This window comes from Apus apus, chromosome 14 (genome assembly GCF_020740795.1).
Source record: "Apus apus isolate bApuApu2 chromosome 14, bApuApu2.pri.cur, whole genome shotgun sequence".
NCBI lineage: Eukaryota > Metazoa > Chordata > Aves > Apodiformes > Apodidae > Apus > Apus apus.
Window position 1 is genome coordinate 7,216,006 of NC_067295.1, and position 23,309 is coordinate 7,239,314.

The window sequence follows — 23,309 nt, forward strand, 5'->3', positions numbered from 1 at the left end:
CCAACCTGGATAACTGAAATCAGCTGGATGAAGAATCCTTATACATGGAGATAGGTGTTATTAGCAAACAAGAAATAAGTCTACTCTGCAATTATACAAACCTTTTTTTAGAACAACAATTATCCCGACTGAGAAAGTACCAGCTTTAAACACCTAATACAAAGCTTTGCTACTGGACTACATTTCACCTTTAGGAAAGTCCTGTGGGAAGCCAGCTCTCTGGAGCAAAACAGACCCAACTTCTCCCCGGCAGATTCACATATTCAAACACTGGGTGTGTGCATGAAAATGAGAGTAGGGATTTACTGGCAAGAATTTCTGCGGTCTTCCTTGCATTTCTGAGACCTAAACTAACAGTTCAATAAGCAAGTGTGTCCCAGCAGAAAGTCACCGGCACAAGGGAGTTGGTCTCCTGTTCATAGCAGGGTCCCAGAGGCACAGAAGTGGTTCTCCTCCCCTCAGCAACATTTGGCTGGAGTTAGACAGCAACTGTATAACTAAAGTCTTCATACAAATACCAAATACATGATATTAACTACATTTTCTAATGGCCAGCCAGTTAGTAAAAAAAAACTTGTATTTTAAGAAATATAACCTGGATTTACACACACCAAATGCCAATCCTTTGTTGCTCAACAGCCATAAAATACATCAAGCATATACAAAGAGAACAGCACAACACAGAAACTGACTGAACAGTGTTCACACCCAGGAAGTCATCTGGAGATCTCACCAGTTCACACCTCCCAAGAGGTCAATTTGTTAGCATCACTAATACTACTTTTAGGAGTACTAGCTGTGTCTGTTTTTAAACAGAAACAGATTTTCTAGAAATCTGCATTACTGCACATTTGAAGTGCTGTAGCTGTCAGTCAGCTTTCCCTAAGTTATTACTTCTGTGTATTCAGAGCAGCTTGGAAACTGAAGGTTGTCTTGTCATTTCCATGCTCCATAAACAGTATAGGTGTTGGAATATGGTAATGTTTACTCCTGTTTTGTCATCTGCTTATATATGCACATAAAACATGTGACTCCCAGAATGTGGAGCAGCAGAATAACAGCCATAGCTTTTCATCACAAGATAAAGGTACAAAAAGCAGTACACATCTTTTCAAAGAAAAGGGTACTATCATGGGGGAAAAAAAAGGACCATATGTAGAAAAAAAATGTTAAAAACCATTTTAACAGAATACATACTCCTTAGCTTTGGCTTTTACTAAATTAAAAAAGAAAACAAAACACCAAACAACCCAAAACCCTCCCCCACATAAATCCCAACCATCTTGCTTATGTAATCAGTAAAAAACAAACCCAAAACAGGAGGAGTAAGTTGTTTATCTTTAGAAAAGGTCCATCCCAGCTCTAGGTCAGAATGCAACAGGATGAATGTCCCCAAACACTCTCTGACCTGAACACCCTGACATACCTTAGGAAAAAATCCAACTTTTAGTATTGGTTTCCGCACTGAAGAGAAGTTCTGCTCCACTCCTCCCCCACACAGCCAGAACAGAACCCGAGGAAGCAGCCAGCCACTAGCTCAGCAGCACCAGCCTAACAACAGCCCCCAGACCAGGTGTTCTCAGTGTGCACAAAACAAAACAATTACAGCCCCCATCCAATAACACCTCCCCATGCAGGTGGGGCCTCCTACTCAGGTGTTTGTTGTTAAAGTCAATGCTAAAGACAGACCTAAGATTTGGAGCACGTTGAAATAACTCTCTAAATAAAGACCGATATGGCCAACTGAAGTGTAAAGACTTTGCTTCCCTCAACCAACAAATGAATCCAAACAGTGAATCAGTGTTTAAAGCAACAGACCACCTCCACACACAGGCTCCTTGCTATACAGGAAAATGTCTAAGATAGTTTCACCACTGCACCTTTGAAGAAGAGAGTGAAATATGCAAAAGCCATTTCCTGAAAGAGGAGATCTCAGCACAGATAATTCCAGACTTCAGGTCCTTCCATTTATCTTGAGAAAAGATGATACAGAAAGGTGGATTGACTGGAGGGCTGTTGCCTCTTGCTTTCCAGCCCATGTGAGATGAGAATTTGGCACTCTCTCCAATCTTCAGACACAGATTCTTTGGGATTGAGGATATTTTTGGGTAGGTTGTATTATTTTTTCTAGAGCAGGTAAAGTACTGTTGTGGACTGGGGGGAGTGGTGCAGTGGTGTCTGTTCTAAGGCCAGTCAGAATGAGAACATTTGAAATTGAGTTGCGTAATGTTTCACAGAAACCTCTAACTCTACATGGCCAAAGGATATCAGAGCTGTATAAACATTTCTGCCCCAGCCAGTCATTGTCTCACAGAGAGCACTACCAACTGGTACTTTATCACGCAGAGCATTTGTTTACTGTCACAGCCCATGGACACTGCACTTTACAACTTGCACTAGTGTAGTGCCTCTGCTGTCACATTTCAGCAAGCCATCATATTGGTGAATAGTTCTTTTCACAGTGTTTTGGGACACCAAAATTGCCTAAAGCCAGTGCTGGCCCTCAGAAGGGGTCACACTTTTTTTTCTCATGGCTGTAAAAATAAAAATGAACATATGCTCTCTGCCCCATCCCACTCAGTGAAACTGCTGCAGCCCAGGCCATGCCATAGACTAGTGCCTACAAGATCACTGTGGTAGGAGGCAGTTCTCAGCCTGAGCTTCAAACACCCCACCACATCCAGACATGGAGACCCTCTCCCCAGTTACCTGCACACCTAAGCCCCTTTTGGTTGAAGATTTAAAACATTTAGGGAATAAAGAGACCTTCTTAGAGGACTGTGCTTCAGTCCAGAGAGACAGCAGCAGAACTCACAGCAGCTATGAAAGAGAACACTCAGTGTCCTGTGTTGACATAAAGGAATGTGTGACCATAAAGGAATTAAACTACTCATTTTACAGTGCATTTTAATTAAAAGTTCATTATAAGAATTTTCTTTTAAGAACAGCATACTACATATTAATGGAAATATGTAACTTTATCCTACAAATGGGACTGTCACCATTTATTACAATTTAAACATAAGAAAAATAAAATATGATATTTAGCTTTATAAATACCCTCTTCCCCCATTTAATTTTTTTTTTTAAATAACAAAACTATTAACTCTTTCCCATACAGCACATTTGCTATCTGCGAGCCACAAACCAAGTAGTCACATCAATGCCAAGGAAACAGCAACATTGTTTGCAAAATACTGAGATAAAATGATAGAAAATACAGTAGTCAGCCCAGTGCTTACAGAAGAGACAGTCAACAAGAATTGAAAAAACAGCACATTTTCATATTACATAGGACCATTATAACAACATAGAAAACAGTGCAGAAGATTTATGTTGGAAAAATATATAGCAATTCTCAGCAAGCAGAAACTGAACTTTGGCACTTGCTCATAAAAAGGCCTTTCAAAGCAAAACAAAATGGAAATTCACTTAATCACAGCTTGTATATTTAAAAAAATAAAGACATTGACTAAAGCAAGAGAAACAATAGAGAAAAAGTTTACAGGCCAGATCACTACAAATTCAGTACATTCAGCCTAGAGAAAATACAATCTTTCATCCACCCATCTGCACTAGGATCCTGGCTCTGGGGCAGGATCTTACCTGAAGCTTCTTTTTAAGTGAGCTATGCTGATTACACACCCTTTCCCCTAACTGCATGAGAATAGCATGGCTCAAATACATTGCCTCCTTATCATGAAATAAGGATTTCTAATCTGGAAATTAAAAAGCAAGACTCTTGCACTCAGACAGTGGCTGTCCTGCTCTACCTATGGTTGCACCACAACCCCTGTAGGTGTCAGGATTAAGCAGTTTCTTTAAAAAGGGCTAAAAAAGAATGGCTTAAATTCAAAGGGGAGACAGTAGACTGGAAGGAAGGATTCATATTTGGGCTGTTAATCTTAGTGCTTTGCCAGCACTGCACATTATCAAAAGGAGCACTATAGTTAACATGTGCATGGCTGTTCCCCTCCCTGCCAGAAGAACTGATGTACTCAACTCAGGTCTAACCAAGAGGCTGCTGCTGGCCAAACCATATTTTTGGAACAGGCCATAAGAAAGCAAGGGCAGCTCTTGCCAAGTAGTGCTTCTTTCATTGCCAGGCTCAATGCCACGAACTAGCAGCTATCTTTGCACTGAGGCAGTTTGCTCAATTTTGTTTTTATTCTTTTGAAGAGTTAAGATTGGTGAAGGACAGAGAGAAAAAGAAGTGCTTTCAATTGCACAGAAGATTGTCCTACTAAAGGGGGCACTTGAATGGGAAACAATTGCAGCTATAAATCTAGTAGACGCTCTTCACATGTCTCCACAGGCCATTTAGTAGCACCTCCAAACACATCAACGTTGTTATCAACCCAGGGTATGATGTTGCCAGGCATGTTGATAGAGCAGTTAGCAATATTCATGATGTCTTCAGCTTTTAAGACCCTGTCCCATATATTGAACTGGCTCATCTCCCCAACGAAGGCTTGAGTTGCATCAAATCTTCCTCCTACTGTGTCCTTTAGGCACACAAGAGTTAGGATTAGATGAGAAGGTTATTTCAGCATTTTCTTCAAACTCGAAGACCCTCTCCCCCAGCCACACTGCTAGAAGGAGGCACAGAGCTAGGTCATAGAGATGAACAACTCTGAGTTTCTAAAAGGGCTACTTTGAACAAGATGTTTTACAGAACAGTGAAAAGCTCCAATCTGAAATGTGTTAAAACAATTCAAAGCAAGAAGTAGTGACCATATACCATCACACAAAGGCTTATACACAACCAAGCAGTAGAGCAGGAAGGCAGCTTAAAATGTAGCTAATTTAGGAGCCATTTTTAAAGCGTGGCACAGGACAACTTCAGCAAGAACTGCATAGATATGCAAGATTACTCCAAAAGCTTTATGGCTATAGATTAAACTGTAACTGCAGCCCTTGACAAGCTCTGCAGGGCCTGTAAGACAGCATCTTTGGATCTAAACAAAAAGGCCAAATTACTAACTCAAACTGCTGTGGCATAAGGCTAAAAGTGATTGCTTGCTTCATCCACTCCTCAGGGACAGAACCCCTACATTTTGTGCAATAACACTAACATAAAACTGATAGCATAGAGTAGAACTAAGCACAGTACAAGCAAATGGTATGAAAGTTACAGAAAAGCTGCCAGCCACTTAATAGTGAGCTGGAGCATCTGCTATACAGAATTATTATTTATGAAGTTACCACTGTCATTTATGTCATTGATTAGTATCTACTACAATCAGTATCAGGACAAAACTCATTTTTCGTTGTTCCACTGTGAACCTGGAAATCCCAGAAAAAGGCTATTCCCTGCTACTCATAAATTTTTTTTTTTACTGTATGTATAATCATAAAAAGAACAGGTAGAGGAAAAAAGTGAAAAGCAGCACAATTTGTAGGCGGTAGCTTAATGAGATGTTGACTAGAAGAATGAGATTCAAAATCCTTTGGGGTTGGTGTTGTTTTTTTTTTTCAGTTTTCAAAATTACTTATCCTTAACCTCATGAATGCTTTCTACCAGCAGCATTAATATTCAAACTTTACTAGTATTTGCATTAGGAGACTTATTTACCTACGTCTTTACTGAGAAATCAAACATCTGATTTGGACTTCTTCCCTTTGACTTCAGACTCATTTTTAAAGTCACCATCAAATTCTGAATGAGTGAGGCTCCACTATTCTAAACATGTTACATACCTGAAAGGCTGCAGAACTCAGTCTGGAGGGAGTTCTCCATAGCAGGGCCAATTATGAAAGATCCTGATATACCCACAAGCACTTCAGTGCCCTGTAGTTGTTGGCCCCCTCATCCCCATAAACATACTTTTCTTGGTCTATTCTGGGACTCAAGGACTAACACTTTTACAGTTCTTGGAATAAACCAGTAAACTGCTAAGGGGAACCGTCAATTTGGCTTCAATTAAAAAAAGTAGTAACAAATCAAAGCCACTATACTTGGTGCACTTGCAGCAAGCTCCTTTCTGACTCCTCATACAACAGCAACTTCAGAGGCCACGTTGCTAGTTAGCAGCAATCCAGCTCAAAGGATTTAATTTAAGGCATTATTCAGATCACTGGCACAGTTGCACACTGCAGCATTAAGAGCTGAAATGGGAATAGCTGCAACATCAATATTCTGAATATTTAATAACTGAAATAATGTGTGATTGCATTAAATATTTGTTGCTTTGTTTCACTCTTTCCAATATTATGTATACAACAGGACAAAGCTTTTGAAAAAGAGACATTTTCTCTTACCTGCTGTTTGTCTGGGGAGCTTTGATTTTATTTTTTTTTAAACCCTGGAACAGTCATTCACTTACCTGTTCCTGACCCAGGATCAAGATACCGCCAGGTTTAATAGGGTGCCAAGGAGCAAGATTCTCCCCTGTGCCAAGCTTCTCTCCATCCTGAAAAGCCTCCCACATTCCATCTCTGGTTGTCCATGTTATACAAATATGATGCCATTTTCCATCACTAACAAAGAGAGGCAGCTGGGCAACCTACAAAAAGCAAAGAACATTGTATGTTGCAAACCAAGTCTACCAGTTCAAGCACAACATTTAAAGAGGGACAATATTTTCTCAAAAGCAAGAACTTCAGAGGCAAAAGTTAGCCCACATCTTTCCACTTTGTCCCAGCTCTCCTGCATTCAGGAATACAGCCATGCCTTTTATCTCAAATGTGAGCCTCTGTTTCATCTAGAATCAAGTGACAAGTACCAGAATCTAAGATGCTATCAGTCCACTGATCCTGAATATTAATCTGTGGCATTTGTTGTTTAAATCTCAGTGCTTAGTCCTAACTTTCCATCCAGTTCTCATGTTACATTTCTCTTAAAACCTGAGTTTTGACTGCAACATTTACCGTAAAAACTGACAAACAGATCTGCCTGCTTCTAGTAAAAATTGTGGGAACTGTAACACAAGGGTCCAAGTAAGGAGGAATTATGCTCCTTTAGACATTTGACCTGAAGATTTACTCAAGTCAACATAAAGACACAAATGCTACAGACCAGCTGTGATATGGGAGAAAGAAAAGCCTCACAGAACATTAATAATACTGAAGAGAGAAAGTTATTGCTAAGGATAAGCCAACTCAAGTTTCCTTCTCTTCCTCAAACCATTAAAAATAATTGGCTTTTCACTTTTATTGATTTGGGAGAATGATAGGACTGTTAAAAGTCCTTAACTAGCCACATGACTGAACTACTAAATTGTGTTGTAGACCTGTAAACACCTGATCCCTCAGAGAGCAGCATGTTACTAGGAAGCCTAATTGAAGGTGAGGATAAAGGAGCTATTTGTAATCTGGTTTAATGCCAAATTTCAATGACTTGTTTTCCTCAAGCCTCATTCTGAAGCTTGTCAGAAACCTGGAGTATGAAGTAGTGTGAGACAGTTGTTGCTTTTACTATCTTAAGTCTGAAAAAAATGCATTTAAACTGATGTTCAATCACTAAGCATAACAAAACCATCCACAATTACATGCCTTTTGCTGTCTTCTGCAAAATTCATTTTAACATATCTGAACTTCTAGGATTAGAAATATGGAAATATTGAAACTGGTTTAGGTCTCACAGGTTTTACAATAATGTGGCTTGAAATATTGCTTCTGTTTCATAAAACAGAAGAACAAAAACAAAAAAAACCTGACAAACAAAAATCCACACAAAACAAGCAAAACAAAAAACAAGAAGCCAAGAGCTGCTTTTAAATTCAGAGGACACACATAAGCATGTGCACATCTAGAGGTCATGCTTTTTTGTCTCAACACACAAACACATGTACCATTTGACTTTGTCTTGAGTACTCTTGTGAACTTGAAACAAACAGATGGATAGCAACAGACAAGTTGACCCTACCATCCCAAAGGCCCAGAGCTGGCTTCTCTCAGAGAAAGAAGATGTTGCTGGAGAGAAAGCAAGGGTTGCAGCCTTACTCTGCTGAGGTAGACAATAAAGAAGAGTTAGTCGATTCTCACCTTATCATTAATTAGCAGTTCAATTGGATTATTCCCCCATTCTATAAGGACAATTTCATTAGCCTGTCCAGGAACAGCATAGGAGAATGGAGTGCCAATTCCAGGAGAAGCACTTGATCTCAGCCACAAGCATACAGTAAAAGCATACAGCTCCGGCAGAGTCTTCTTGATCTTCCCATACAAGTAGTTTGTGCGAAGAGGAAGGGAGACTTTGAATTCATCAGGTGACTTAAATGCACTGTTACCTAGAATTACATTGAGGAAGAAAAACCCTTACCATTAAGCAAAACAATGTATTTGTAATTAAGGTTAAGAAACAATATCATTCATGTTGAGAGTGTTTGGAATTGTAACCAATTTAGGTTAAAACTATTGCAGTAGTATTACTGAATGTTGATTTCACAGCACAGAAAAATGCAACTGGATGTTATACACATCATGTTAATGTTATAAATTACATACAACTAATAAGAGGCTGTTATGTAACTTCTTTCTTCATTGCTTAGTTCATGACTCGAGGACTCCCTGTTTCAAACAACTCAAACTGTTTTAACAGATATTTACTGTTACTAAATATGGATTCTCTGGTATGCTTATTATTAAAGCATCACAGTGCTTCAAAAAATAGTATTTCTTTGCCTACTAATGCTACACACTGAGCTAGTAGCAGCCACTCCATTTCAGAGATAGTAGGCTGAGAAATAAGTTTACTCTCATTTTGGGTTGCCAATCTGAAATAAGAAAAAGTTAACATATTCCAGAAAGCAAGAGTTAAATTCAGTAGAACTCATTTCTGTCCCACAGACAAATCAGGAGGAGGTCTGAACAAAAACAAAGCTGAAGTTCAATGTGACCTGAATAAAAATGCAATATAAAGTTAATAAGTATAACAACAGATGTATGTTTTAACATAAAAGCAGAAATTAATACTTAACTTTTTCTAAAATACATTATATAAACCACTGAGATATTCCAGACATGTTTGCAAAATTGGGAACTTTTAAGCCAAAAACCTTCTCAAGTTGCAATACTCTGTATTATCTAGTTTGTGTATATTTCTGATGTAATTGCTTACATGTCATTTTCTAGAATTGCATATGAAGGGAAATATCACATTATGCCTCAAAAAAAACCCACAGTCCTACAGTAGTGTCATTTTCAACAACTTAGCAACCTGTTCTTCCAAGTTCCACTTATTTCCTTTGCTCACACTTCTGAAAGTTCAATTCCCTTGCCAAACTTCGCACTCCAATCCAAATGAAGAGCTGTTGTCACAGAAGGTTGCCACAATTCTCATTTGTAATTTTTAAACCATTTGCATTCTCGCGGTTCCCATTCTCAGAAGCAACTGAAGTGTTTTGACTGAGTTTTTCACAGAATGAGGGGGTGGAAGGAAAAAAAAGCTTGTCTGATGCTTGCATCCATCTTGAGGAACTTACAGACCAAAAACTGAAATATTCTAAATTCTAAGCAAAAAACCCAAACAAACAACCTGAGGGTCTTAGGGCTAATGTTGAGCAACCTCCACTAGGCTGGTGCAACCAATCTCACATATAAAACAAACATAGTCCATTAAAAGCATTAGTCACTGTGTGAAAGAACTTAGGGAAGCAATAATGGCTTGGAAAAGAATAAAAAACATTAATCTTTTTTATATTTTTCCGTATGTTCTCATGGCTTGAAAACATGCACAACTCCAAATTACAAGGTCCTCCTGCTTCTAAAGAATGTGACTTAATTTTGGACAAGATGGGCAAGAAATACTTAGAGATTGAGAAAACAGACATATCGAGTGACCTGTTCATGTCTCCAGCAAAGCTAGGAATCACATTTAAGTCCAGGGACAAAGAGTCATTTTCCAGCAAGTCCTGATTATTTAATGCATCATTTACTGCTGTTGGTGGAGACAACCATTAAAGGAATTGCCATAAGACTTTGGGAATCACAACTGCTGTACAAACTTCAAACTCTGGTAACCAGACTCCCACTGGCAACTAAAGGCAGCTGTCACAACTACAGATTATAAAAACCTGAAGTTTGTAGTGTCAAAGTTCACCTTATAACTTTACTTTTTTCCTCATTTAATCTCAGGACAATGAGGAGCTTATGACACACTAGTTAGTTGGCAGCAAGAGATCCTAAACAATATGGCATTTTTAAAAAAGCACAATAGAAATACTATTTTCAAAAAAGCTCAGATTACTTAAAATATTGTCTGCATTTAGTTTACAAAGTAATTAAGTTATTAGATTATTATCACCCTCACTTTGATTTGAGGGAAACGAAAGGCACAGAACAGCTAAACTGAACTGTAATAGAGAGCAAATTACACAACTAAAAGAAAGCTTGTGTCTTGGTTCCTGTCCCAAATTCTTCAATTCCCTGGAGACTTAAGACAGACCTCTCTGGGTGGGAACAGGCTGTTTTTAACCTAAATTACACATTCTTGTTCTCCCACCATTCTGTTTCTGATGACTTGCTGATATGACTCACATCTTTCAAAGACAAGGACTAGCCATACTTGACACATAAGACATTAACAGGCCACTAAATTCTCCAGAATTTTAGTTGCAGTTTAGGCTTTGTCTTGGCTCTCAGGAAATACTAAATGACAGAGCGAGTAGAATATCTTTTTCCTCCTTCCCTTCTCCTCTCCTTCACACTTTTTAAATGAAGCAGGTACAATATTACACAAATGGATCCATTAGGCTGCATTTTAGAATTCATGAGATATGCACGTTTGCACCATTTTGAAAGCATGTCCATTAAGCTGCTTTTAAGCAGAGGGCCCGTTCACCTTGGAAAATCATTTAAAGACTGGGCAGTGATATTTACTGGTACTCTAGTCCTACACAGTCCACTCTGAGGGAATATACAGTCAATAAAGAAAGATGGTTCTGTTCTTTAGCTCATTTCCACAGGCATTGCAATTCAAATAAACAGACGTGACTCAAGTATAGATATCTCAGTAATAATCAAAGTACCTGAATAAATAACTAGGATTAAAAGAGTGTCCCCCAGTAGCACCATGTGTAACCTACTGTAAACTCTGAAAGCTATTGCTCAGGATAGGACACAAAGGCTGTGCAGTTACCCAAAGCCATAGGCAGCAACAACAGGAAGGATCACCAGCAATACTTCCAGAGCAGCAGAAAATGCTTCCAGTATAAAATGGCATTCATTACAAAGGCAGTTGTGCTAATTAAATTTAATCCAAATTAGTTTTAGTCCAAACAAAGACAGGCAGCTCTACTTGGATGTGTACTTGACATTATCTAAGTATTTACCTGACACTAATGTCATACCTCTTCCTATCTCCACTTGCCTCCTTACAAATCTTTCCATCCCACAACACTAAGGCTTTCATCCTAACCACCCACACATGCCAAATTAAGAGACAGGAAGCCAAAGCCATGCAGAGGCCTGTCAAGCCTGAAGTCTGTGACAAAAGGAAAAAAGGAACACAAGTATTTGCACTGTCACTGTCATTTGATCCAGGACCTTAACTGTCTTTCCCTCAAGGTCCACATTTAGCCTATGGCAATAAGAGGGAGAAAACAAAATTAATCAGCCTGGGGAAGTATTTAGATTCTGTGCAGTTTACCTTTTTCTAATTCAGACACTCTTTCTAGCAAGGCATTCAAGGCTGTCTCCGTCTTCTGGCGATGGGCTGATGTCTCATTATGAAGCAAAGACTTCTCATCCTCAAGCTCAGCCACCTTGCTCAGCAGCTGGCGCTCCAGGTCTCCAAGCCTCCGCTGAAGCATCTCTCGAAGGTCGTTGGGCAGCGCTGCGTACGACACGTTGGCTCGGAGCTGGTGCTGTAGGGGAAATCAGAAGAGAAAGAAAAAAAGAAGTGATTTCTCAAACAAAAACTGAACTCCTGATTCAAAGGGAAGAAAGTCAGATCACCGAGTTCTCCAGCAAGGACAAAAGAGGCACTGCTTTTTAGCACTTGTCAGGCTCAGTGCTTTTATCAGCACTGTAGTTAAACAGGTCCTGAAATAAAAGGGCACATTTTTAGAGGCTTCCAGCCTTTCATATGAAGGAGTCTTCATACATTTAAGTTCAATAAAATCAATGTTGGGAGCCAGGTCTGATGCACTTCCACTAATGTGTGTACATGTGACACATCAGTCAATTTTTGCTTTATTTACTGCAAGTGACATTGCCAGCATAAGTAAACAGGAAAACTATTCTTTCCTTGTAAATAAAAAATTAAGTTCCACCTGTCATATTACTCTAGTGGAGTTCCTCTTCTACAAACCTAAAAAAATGCCTCAAAAAGACAGCAACAGTAAAAAAGGAATGTTATATTACCAGATCATTCAAAACTGTTCTTGAAAAACATTCCAGAGTGTTGTGACCTTACAAACAACCTTTAGGAAGCTGCTTGCCACAGTCACATCACTACTGCCTGTCTGGAGGACAGTAGGAGGACATGCGTGTAGCTCTCACAGTGTAGAAAGCAAAACAACCTCAAGCACTTTTCCTGTGGGAATAAACTCTATAAAATATTTCCATGAGTGCCACTCAACCATGGGCACTGTCCAAAGGCTCCTGAAAATTACCTATCAATGGGCTTGGACCAAAATCCCTTTTCCATTCACAGGCATACAGAATCAGGTTGGGTTTTTTTATTATTATTCGAATACATCACATCATCACAGCCTGCACAACACAATCTCCTCGTTACCACTGGTCAGTTTAGCACCATATGCCAAGCTCTTACTGCCCCATGAAGTGAAATTACCAGAAAGAGAGATTTAGACATATTAATACAGAAACTAAGCTGTTAACAATCAGGAAAACCATAATCTCCTCACACAGGGTGGGAGTACACATTGATAGAGGATCTCTGCCATTAAATCAAGGAGATAAATAATCAAAAAACCAAGACAAGCCAACCAAGCAACTCACTCCCCGGACTTGGTCAGTTTGGGATTATCTCCGTAAAGATTAAGCACACCAGTTGTGTCCACCCGCGGGCCAAAGCCGCCGTTACACATTAAGTCGTCCCGAGCGTCCACACGCGCGGGCAGGGAAGCTGGCCCGCCCTGATCCCGGCCCTACCTCCAGGCTCTCCAGCCGGTCCTTCAGGGTCTGCATGGTGCGGCTCAGCTGGTCGATGACCTGCGCCGGGTCCCGCGGCAGGTCGCCCATCGTGTCCTTGCCCTTGCCCAGCTCCTTCTTCCACGACCCCGTGCCGGACCTGCCGTCGGTGCCCTCGCAGCGGCTCAGCTTCCCGGTCAGCTCCCGGATGGCTTCCCGCTGGCTCCCGATGGTCTCCTTCTGCTGCAGGACGGTCTCCCGCAGCTGCAGCACCGTGGCTTTCAACTCCTCCTCGGGGGGCAGCGCGCCGCCCTGCATGGGCACCGGGGGCAGCGGGCAGCCCGCGTCCAGCGGCAGCGACGTGCAGACGAAGCGGCTCCCCGGCGGGCTCTCCTGGTCCCCCGCCGCCGACCCCCGGCCGCCCGCAGCGACGGCGAGCAGGAGCCCGGCGACCACAGGCAACATCCCGGCTGGCAAGCGGGACGGCTGCGAGGGGACGGCGGGGCGGGGGCGGCGCTGACAGGAGGCCGGTCCCGCCGCCCCGTCCCGCCCGGCTCCTCGCGCGGCTCGTGCGGCCGCCGCCGGCCCGCGCCTCTTATAGGCAGGGCGGGCGCGTGAGGGCGGGGGGGGGGCCCGGCTCGCGCCGCGCTCGCTGGTTGGCTGCGGCTCGCGCTGACGCCGCGCGCTCCCGGGGGCCGAGGCGGGGCGGGGGCGGCGGGAGGGAGCGGGGTGGGCCCGGTGCGGGGCTGTGCCCGGTGCGGGGCTCTGCGTGGGGCTGTGCCCGGTGCGGGGCTGTGCCCGGTGCCCGGGGCTGTGCGTGGGGTGTGCCCGGTGCGGAGCTGTGCCCAGTGCCGTGCCTGTTGCGGGGCTGTGCCCAGTGCCCGGGGCTGTGCGTGGGACTGTGCCCGGTGCGGGGCTGTGCCGGGTGCGGGGCTGTGCCCAGTGCCCGGGGCTGTGCGTGGGGCTGTGCCCAGTGCCGGACCCCTCCAAGGACGGAAGCTGCGCAGCTCCCCGAGCCTCCCTGGCTCCAGCTACACACCCCTTGTCCCTGGTCCTCCCACCGCTGCCACGGCGAACAGCCCGGCTCCAGCTCGGCGGTCCCCTCTGCTGAATTCGGTCCAGCCTGTCAATGTCTGTCTTGTATTTTTTTTGGGGGGGGAGGTTATCAGATCCGGGCACCGAGTCCCGATGTGATCCCACCAGGGCGGAGCAAGGGGCGCTGGTCTCTCCCAAGGGGCTGCTAGAGCATCCTGCCCCGCCGGGGGCCTTGAACCATGATGCGGTTCAAGTTACAGATCACTATTAAAATTTATGATGGAGGGGAAAGTGATAGGGACATTTTAGGAAGGAGCTTCATAAATTTTCGTAGAGCACCCTAAGACTGTTGTTGGGTCAAAAGGTCATTGTGGGTTGGGCTGCATTGCTCATGGTAGCCAATGCTTTTAATGCCAATCACAGTTACTTTACGTTTATAACCTGTGAAGGCTTGTGTATTTTTCCAAGTGTCATGCAAACATCAGCTGAACAGTTCTTGCAGACTTCCTATGGATATGCAATGGAAACCATCACCTCTTCTGGAAAAACAGAGAAACAATTTCCTTAGGCATCAGCAGAGGCTGCTCTTAGGACTCTAAAATCTTTCAGTAGAACTTCAGATTTTTTGACAGTTTATTTATGGAAAGTAAAGCTACTCAATATTTGGTAAAATGTCTATTACTCTGAAATACATAACTAAAATAATCATTGATAAAAATAAGGAATAAAGGATGGTAAAAGGATGTTTAGCTATTTTTTCCTAGCCAATATGTGAATTGCCTTATGTTACAGAACAAGCTAGCAAGTTTCAAGGAGTGTGTATCCCAGCGACAGTTAAATCTGATTATTCTGTTAAATCCAGTTTATTTGTTCAGCTCCTCCAGCAATGTCCTGTTTAAAGCCATGTTGGTCAAAGCCAACTGCAGCCAACGTTGAAGCCACACAAGTGAAAGATGCAGCTCAAGTGCTTATTCAGGAGGACAGAACACAGGATGGACAGAGCTCATTGGTGACCAAAAGATCTGGTTTCTGTCTGAACTCCTTCTGTCTGGAAACTGGGTCTCAAGATGCAGTAACATACCAAAGTTTTTGCTCCACATGTAAGATGATTCATTCACATCTGTATCATGTTACAGCTCATTTCTCCCCAATACCATGTGAAGCAATATGGAAAAATTTAAAATACTAATTGCAAAATGCTGGTTTTGCCTGTCCTTAAAGCCTGTTACCCTGCTCTGGGACAACAGGAGTCTATTGCTTTTACACAGCATGATTCCTCTATAATATGAATTGTAATGGTACCCTATGAAAATAACTTCACATTACTTAATAAACTTGAAGATTCTGGTCCTGATTTTAAAACCATTACAATTCAGAGCTGTTCCCAAACAGATATCGACTCAATGCATGACAGTGATAAAAGCATTGCTCTTTTTTAAATTCAAACAATGTACAGTTTGAAGGTTTTGCTTAATTATAGATAGCTTTTTGTCATAATCTCTTACTCAGGCAAGCTGAGATGTAACACAAGCAGCAGCAGCAAGCAATAAACACCTGACTTCCAAAGTTCTGTAAGGTATATGGTGGTAAATTGCTCATGACAACAAAAGCAGTGTCCTTTATTACTACACTGTTTCTTTTTGACAGGGGAGGACAGTAAAACAGGAAAGAATCCAAACAGACACTCAGAAAAATCAGTTATTGCAGAATGGGGGCATAAATGTGGAGGAAGGGTGAACAGACATGGCAAAAGGCAGGAATCACCCATTGCCTTTCTTCTCGTCCTCAGTATTTTTCTGTGGTATTCCAGAATTTAAAGAAAAAAAAAAATCCAAACACTGCAAATTACCCCACTTTACCCCACTTCCAGATTCTGAGACCTACACTTAATGCATGTAATAATTTATCAAAACACTGCTTGTGGCTGTAGCCTGTTTTTCATGTTGAAGGCCGTATCAGTCTTCATTTTGAGTGCCTAACATGCAGCAGTACATTAACATCAATAATAAATCATAAATACATTTACAAAGTCTGTAATTTTTACACCAATACATTACATGTTAAGGCATAACCAATCTCCATACTTTATAAGTCAAGATGCTTAAAAAAATAGTTGCAAGGAGGGCTTTTTTTTCTTATGACTAAGATGAACAGTTTATAGGCACAGTGATTATATTTCACTGTGGTATAAGAGTTGATTGAGGTAGAGGGGGAAGCACAGTGAGCACAGATAACTTACTATTGCATTTGAGAGGTTTTTTAAACTTCCTGGCTCTGGGGTGTCAGGCAGCCTAGCAACTCTGCAGGCCACAGAATGGATTTTTAATTTTTAATTTAATTTTGACAGTTTCTACTGCCTTCAAAAGGGCTTTATTCTCTTTGGAAATGGCATTTGCATGCTAGCTGCTGTCTTTATCTTTGATGCACAACTGTAATATCTAATACTGGCACTTGAATATGTATGTAAAATGCAGCTGGATTCTTAATAATATAAAGCTTTTGTATTTAGGATGAAGGTCTGGAATTCAGAAGATCCGACACAGAGCTTTTCTAACATACCTCTGTCTGGCCACTAGCACAATTTTGCAAAAACTTTAAAACAAACTGGGAGGCTGCCCCTCAGTTTTAAAGTGCAGCTGAAGCACATGAAAGGCAGTGTACAAAGTGACAATACATGAAATATAGGTTTCTTTTTTTTTTTGTATTTCAGTTTTGTTCCAGTCATCATTGTCCAGATGTTTAGTGAAATATTGACCTCATTATCTGAAAGACTCACCTTAACCTAGACATACAGATCCAGGTTTAGAACCTTTTCATAGGAGACTTCAAAAATCAGGTCCTACTGTAATGAAATTTAAGCACGTAACTACCTAGTGAAATTTTCAAAAGTGCTAACTTTGTCAGGAAGCACCTAAATCTTACAGCCCAGTCCTAGGGACATTTGAAAGAATAATCTTTAATTTCTCCACACCTTTTTTTTTCTGTTCTCTGTTTATAAAACGAACATATTATTCCCTTTCCTCTCCAGCCTTTCTCAGGTTATAAACACTCACCAGGCAGAAACTGTCTATTCCTGTATGTCTGTGCATCACAATGGGACATGGTCTCACCTGATGTTTATTATTTGTATCAGAATAGTGTTTATATTATCTAGGTTATGCTGGTTTGTTTAACCCATTTTCTTCTAAGAAAATGGTACTTGGTCTGCCATTACAATTCACAGAATTTTAAAGTAATTACAATTTCATTATTTAAAAAAAAAAAAATCTATCCTTTCATTTAAAAATTACCAACTTCATTTCTATCATAATAAGTCTAGCAAAACTACAGAACTATTCGCCAGCAATGAAGCCTGAAATGTTGAACTTTACTTCAGGAAACGTGTTAAGAAGAACACTGAATGATCAGATAGGAACAAATTCTTTACTTAACCTTGAATATCTACTTCTGGCTGCATAAAAGTCTCCTGGCTACTGGTTAGAGATGTGCCACAAAACTGAACTCTGAAAATTATAAAGCATGTTTCAAGGATCTTGGTATCTGGTAAGTGCTGGTATCAGGAAATTTAGGGTACAGGAAAATAACTCTGAAAATTTGGTTTACTCCCAAAAGTTAAAAGTCAGAGCATCCAGGGGTACTGCAGCATAAGGATTTTGTTCAATATATTTCAGATGTTATTAATATTCCCATCTTATTCAGCTTTTATAAATAAAATACAGATAGAATATTAGAACAAACCAATCATTAAGAAACATACTCCGTTTCTTTCCATATCCTAGGCTGTTCTATGAAAATCATAAATGAAAAATGTATTCCCTTTTAAGTCAAAAGGATTTTTTGCCATAGATGTGAATAAATTCAGGATTTCTCTAGATCACCTAAATGATATATTACTTTTCTGAGAATCATTAATTAGGATGATCTTCCTTCTAGCAGAGGAAAACATAACTTACTGTAGAGGTACTCTGTAAAAACTGACTCTGTCAGAGACATTCATGGCAGGAACTTCCAAAGAACATCAGATACTTGAAAGAGAACTTACTGCCTCCAGCATTTCCATATGCTGCTGATGACTAAAGGACAGGAATAGGAGACTTTTCAGGGAATACACACAAGCTGCCTATCACCCTAATACTAATCACCAACCAGAGAAACAGTGGGTCAGCCAGCACAAGACCTATTATCTTCCTGGTACTCTGCAGACATTCAGCCCAAAATTCAGCTTAGAAATACATTTGAGAAGTGAAACAAGTTAGCTGCACGGAGGACAAACCCTGAGACCTTCACCTTCATTACTCAATTCTTATGAACCCATATTTCCCCGAAGTTGAAAGAATTTTGCCCCATTCCAAGTGCGATACAGAACACGGAGTTTGGCTAGAGATATGCAAAATACATGTCAACATATTTTAAAGTCTGTATATATTAAAAATATATTGCAGTGCATCAAAAGCTTTTACATGTTCAGAACTGGGTATTTATTGCTCAAGTTTCTTTTCAAAACTCTTAGTCCACACAGCTTTGGTGCTTTTTTCAAAATAAGATGCTGCTGTGAAAAGACCAGATATTGCACTTCTGTAGCAAGCGAGATTATTTCCTCTCTACTAACTCCATTAACATCACTTTCCACATGGACTAGAGCTTTCAGTGCAGTAGCTATGATACACAGTTATTAAACTCCATTGCAGGTGTCTCAGTGCTTTGCACAGGTGCAAGAAAAAATACCTCCTGTTACATCCCCAAATAATGCAGTACAGGTAATTATTATAGTCTGCACTTGGCGCCTGCTTTGGTGGTATCTAGATTCAATAAGTCTATGGGAGTCCCTTGAAATTCTTTTAGTCCTACAGACTTTTAAGTCCAGTATCAGGTGACCAGCTTCCCTGTTGCTGTCCAGGAAATTGTGTCTTTAGACCAGGTTCATTGTGGTTATGATACTGGAAACATGTCTGTATCAGACATTTCCATTACTGCATTTGCGTACTAGATGCACACAAATTAAATTGTCACCATGCCAGAAATACACACTTGGATTTAAAGCAAGAATTCACAGAACAGAATGCAGTGTACCTGCCTTGTGACAAAAAGAAAGAAAGAGTACATGAGATTAGAAACCCAGGACAAAGGCAGACCAACTTTTGGTGCCTTTCTATTAGAGAACATTATAGAAGAAGCTCAGCCTTTCATGTCAGTGAGTTAGGTTTTCAATTCTGACAGAAGTGGAGTGGATAACCTTGAGTTCTCCCTATAGGGATTTCCCTCCTCCTTTCACTGTTTTTGTGTCTCATTCTGTGACTGACAATTAGAAATGCTATTATATGGTGACTTGATGACATGTGAAATGCCAAAGCACATGGTGTTCTGAGATGATGTTAAGTCACCTCAATAGGCTTCATCTCAAGTTCTAATGAGTGTGACAAAGTAAAGATCCATGGAGAGGATCTGTGGAGTTCTGGTAGGCCAAGGAGAAGTAGTTTTCAAGAAACCAGAGCACAAACAGATGGAAAAAGATTGACACGATACAATTATGAAATAAAGGGTTAAGTAATTTTAGCTGAGGATTCTGCAGTGAGTATGTTTCAGACAAAACACCTACGGCCAGGCTGTAGATTTGATAGTGAATCTGAAGATGAGTTTATTTACACCAGCAGTTAGCTTGTGAAGTATTGTGGCTTTACTGTCATCAAGAGTAGCTCCACTATTGACCTGTGCAGGGTATTTCATCCCCTGGCTCTGATAAGGTTATTTGAACTAATAGGTACTTGTGTGTGAGGTGAGTGAACCAACCCAAATCTTCTCAGATTATAAATGTTTTTTATAAATGTTACATTATAAAATGTATTTACTTGTCATTGTACTAACTCTATTTGGCCAGGCTGCAATCATATTTTCAGAGGGGTAGATCTAAATAAACTTATTTGGGTTTAATGCTTATAGCAGATTTACCTTACCCTTCCTACCACTTGCCCAGTTCCATTTTTATTTAATCTGTTAACCTTTCATCATTTAAGATGACATGATTTTTCAGGAAATTATTTCCCCCTATTTTTAGCTAACTCCCCACTAACATCAAATACAAATACTCAGTATTGTTATGGTATTACCCTCATCTGTACTTTCATTATCTAAGGTCTGAACTCACTATTAATCTTTTTATTTAATGGCTTTGTTCAGTATCTTTCACACAGTATGAAATTTCTTTCTTTGCAAACCTATGGATGTCAATTAGAAAACATACAAAATAGCAGTAACGCAATATAAAATGTTTCAAGACCTTGCATTTAAATGGTTAGCAATATTTTCTGTATTATGAAATTACTGACATTAAGGTAATTCATTTGTGAAACAGATCCCACTTTTATGTTTTAATTCTATAATGCATGTAAAAAATTTTCAGTTGGAAATAACACAGATTTCATTTTCAAATACAACTAAAAATGTTTTGCTCATACATCCTTAAACTTCAGCCTGTGAAAAATATCCTGGACCATGAAAGAGCATGTTCTACATCCTTGCTGTGCCTCAGCCAGCCTGAACAAAGGTCTAATAAGTCTGTGAATAGTGTAAAAAATCCCTGATTGTCTGACTAGCTGACTGTAGGGAAGGAAAAAATCCTATTCATCTAGGTTTGATTGAAACTTCAGTTAACTGTCAATGCCCACGCAAACCAGAAAAATAGGATTAAAGGCCAAAGAGATATTAACACTAGACATGTTGTACATCTGCTTTGACAGATGATTTTCACAATTCACAGGTTTAACTAAAGATCACTTTCGCAGCAGCTCTTACAAAGCTAAACCCCTTCTGAATGCAATTAAAAGAACCGAGGATTAAAGCATCAAAATCTAAGCTTTCATAAAACCACCCAAAATGTTAACAGTAAGGATAAATTAAGATAAAGTAGACCCTTACATACAAATTTTCAAAATAATTAGATGTCTATAAATCAAAACCCAATCAAACTTTTTGTACAACGCTAAGAACCTTAGTCATCTATTTGTTTCAGTAACTCCATGAATCATTAAGCATACACCAAATTAATTTTTATCTGTGATTATGGAAGTACAATATGACTTCATAGCCTCTTAAAATTGCAAGGAAGAGACTGAGAGAATCATGTTAGCTTCTTTTCTGCCCCTAAAACGACTGCAACCAGATACTTTTGAAAAATTATAACTTGGAACCATAGAATTATTAAGATTGGAAAAGACCTCTATGATCATCAAGGCCAGCCACCAAAGTTGAAGTTATCCAGCCCATGTGAGCTGATGTGTGATGCTGTTTCAGCCTGGATCAATGGCAAATAATTCAATACAGAGCCACTGACCTACCACAGTCAAACGAGCCAAGGAATTTATTGTCTGTTGTTTGATCTGATAAAGGGCTTAGTGTCAGAGCTGTTCAAGGAAATGCTACAAATCCAAAAGTGTAAGTTCACATCCTTATCCTGGGTTGTGTGTCAAAGACCACTCTCAGTCAGAGCAGTGGTAAAGAGTACTTAGCTGTTTGAGCTGGGAAGTCAAAGCCACCAGGCACAGTAGTGTGCCACAAGTTACAGATGTGCCTAGCTTGATGTGCCATCCCCATGCTGTGAAGAGGTAAGTGAAATTCTTAAAACCAGGAGGAGATTTTGGAATCTCTTCTATAATACATGAAGAAATGGAAAATATTTCCTTTTTTATACAAAATCTTTTCAACCTTTTTGCAAGAGCCACAAACATTAGGCTGCAATAATACTTACTAATTTGCATCCACATTTAATTTTTAGTGTCATCCTGCATACTTATAATATATTGTTTATGAATGAAAGCCCCTAAAGGGAATATTAAAATTAAGGTGAAGTAATGGGAATTATCTTAAATTCTTGTCTGACTGACTTGCCACTGTGCTATAACTCAGAGCTGTGCTCTGTAACATACTGCATCGGGCTCCATCACCAAGCCTGCTCCTCCATTTTCCACACTAGCACACAGAAGAAATGCAACAGTGATTAAACTAATTGCTGGGAAAACTAAACGCTTTCTGATGATTACAGAACTCCTGTTGGAGATTGTAATATTTCTCCTTAGTAAGAAAGATAGTTCAAGTGTGAAATTCATTATTGGTAAATACTTTGTTTTCTTTTTCTTCTAAATAGACTTGATACAAGTTATTGATGTTTAGCATCTACAAAGAAAAAGTAGAACAGAATGCGAACAAGTGTAAGCACTGCTCCAGAGCAAGGCAGAGGGAGGGAGCTCTTGTGAATGAGGCTCATTACCAAATCCTGCTTGTTCCAGTTTCCCTCCAATTGCAGGAAGGACAACATTTGTCAATCATTGCTGACTGCAGCACTGGGACTCTTGAATACATGGTTTGATTTTTATAGCAGGTTTAATTTTGATACAAAAGGATTCCTGAGCAGCAAGCAGAGGGCTCCAGATTATATCGGGTAGATTATTCCAGTAGATTATCCCAGTAAGAGCCACTCTGTGGCTGCTGAGAAGGTTGGAAAAAATATGTGGGATATTTAGTAACATGGAGGAAATATCACAGCTCTAAATTCAGAATCTTAACAGGTGTATACTCTCACTTCAGGAGTGTTCTCCTGAGTCATAGTTTTAATTGCTGTAAATGTCTATTTTCAATTTGATCAAAAGTCATCAGAACTGTCAAATAAAATACTAATGTCCAGAGGAACTATGTAAAAATGGGAGGTGTATTTATCTCTGAACTGAACTCATCCAAACTCGGTGAATACTCACCTGAGTATGAGTCCCTGAGGGAGAATGTCAGAAGTCACCATCCCACAGGACAGAACTTCCTGGTCTAAGGCCAACTCAGCAATCTCTGTACCTAAGTTGAAATCATAGCTTAGATCTCTTAGTAAGATACATTGTTTCATAATACGGTTTATTTACCTACTGCTATTCATTCAGAAGCACTCCAGCCTTCTAAAAATAACTCAGTATATTGTATACTTCTGCCAGCAGATGTTGAGTGAACTTAAACACACATGATAAGAAAAGCAGGGTAGCTCCAAGATAAATTGGGCAAGAGAGAGTCCCTAATTTCTCTGAAGCTAGCCTGGAATATCTTGAAACATTTTTTGAGAGAGGATTAAAAATTCAAGTACTACTTAAAAATCACACACACGAAAATTATTTTGGAATAATCTGTTTCACAGGATTCAAGCTGAGGTGCCCTAGGTGCATTACTGAATTGTCAGAAAGTGACTGAACATACTGCCTTGGCAG

General features: G+C 40.2%; 1 protein-coding gene across 1 annotated transcript; it reads right to left on the reverse strand.

Annotated features, from left to right (window-relative positions):
* Nucleotides 1–2,890: 2,890 nt before the first annotated feature.
* NPTX2 (neuronal pentraxin 2) lies at nt 2,891–13,503 on the reverse strand. The gene is made up of 5 exons (XM_051632612.1): nt 13,060–13,503; nt 11,591–11,807; nt 7,987–8,231; nt 6,327–6,506; nt 2,891–4,505 (listed from the first exon to the last, which is right to left on the reverse strand). The coding sequence occupies exons 1-5, from the start codon at nt 13,501–13,503 to the stop codon at nt 4,278–4,280; spliced, it is 1,314 nt and encodes a 437-aa protein (XP_051488572.1). The 3' UTR covers nt 2,891–4,277.
* Between the last annotated feature and the right edge of the window lie 9,806 nt (nt 13,504–23,309).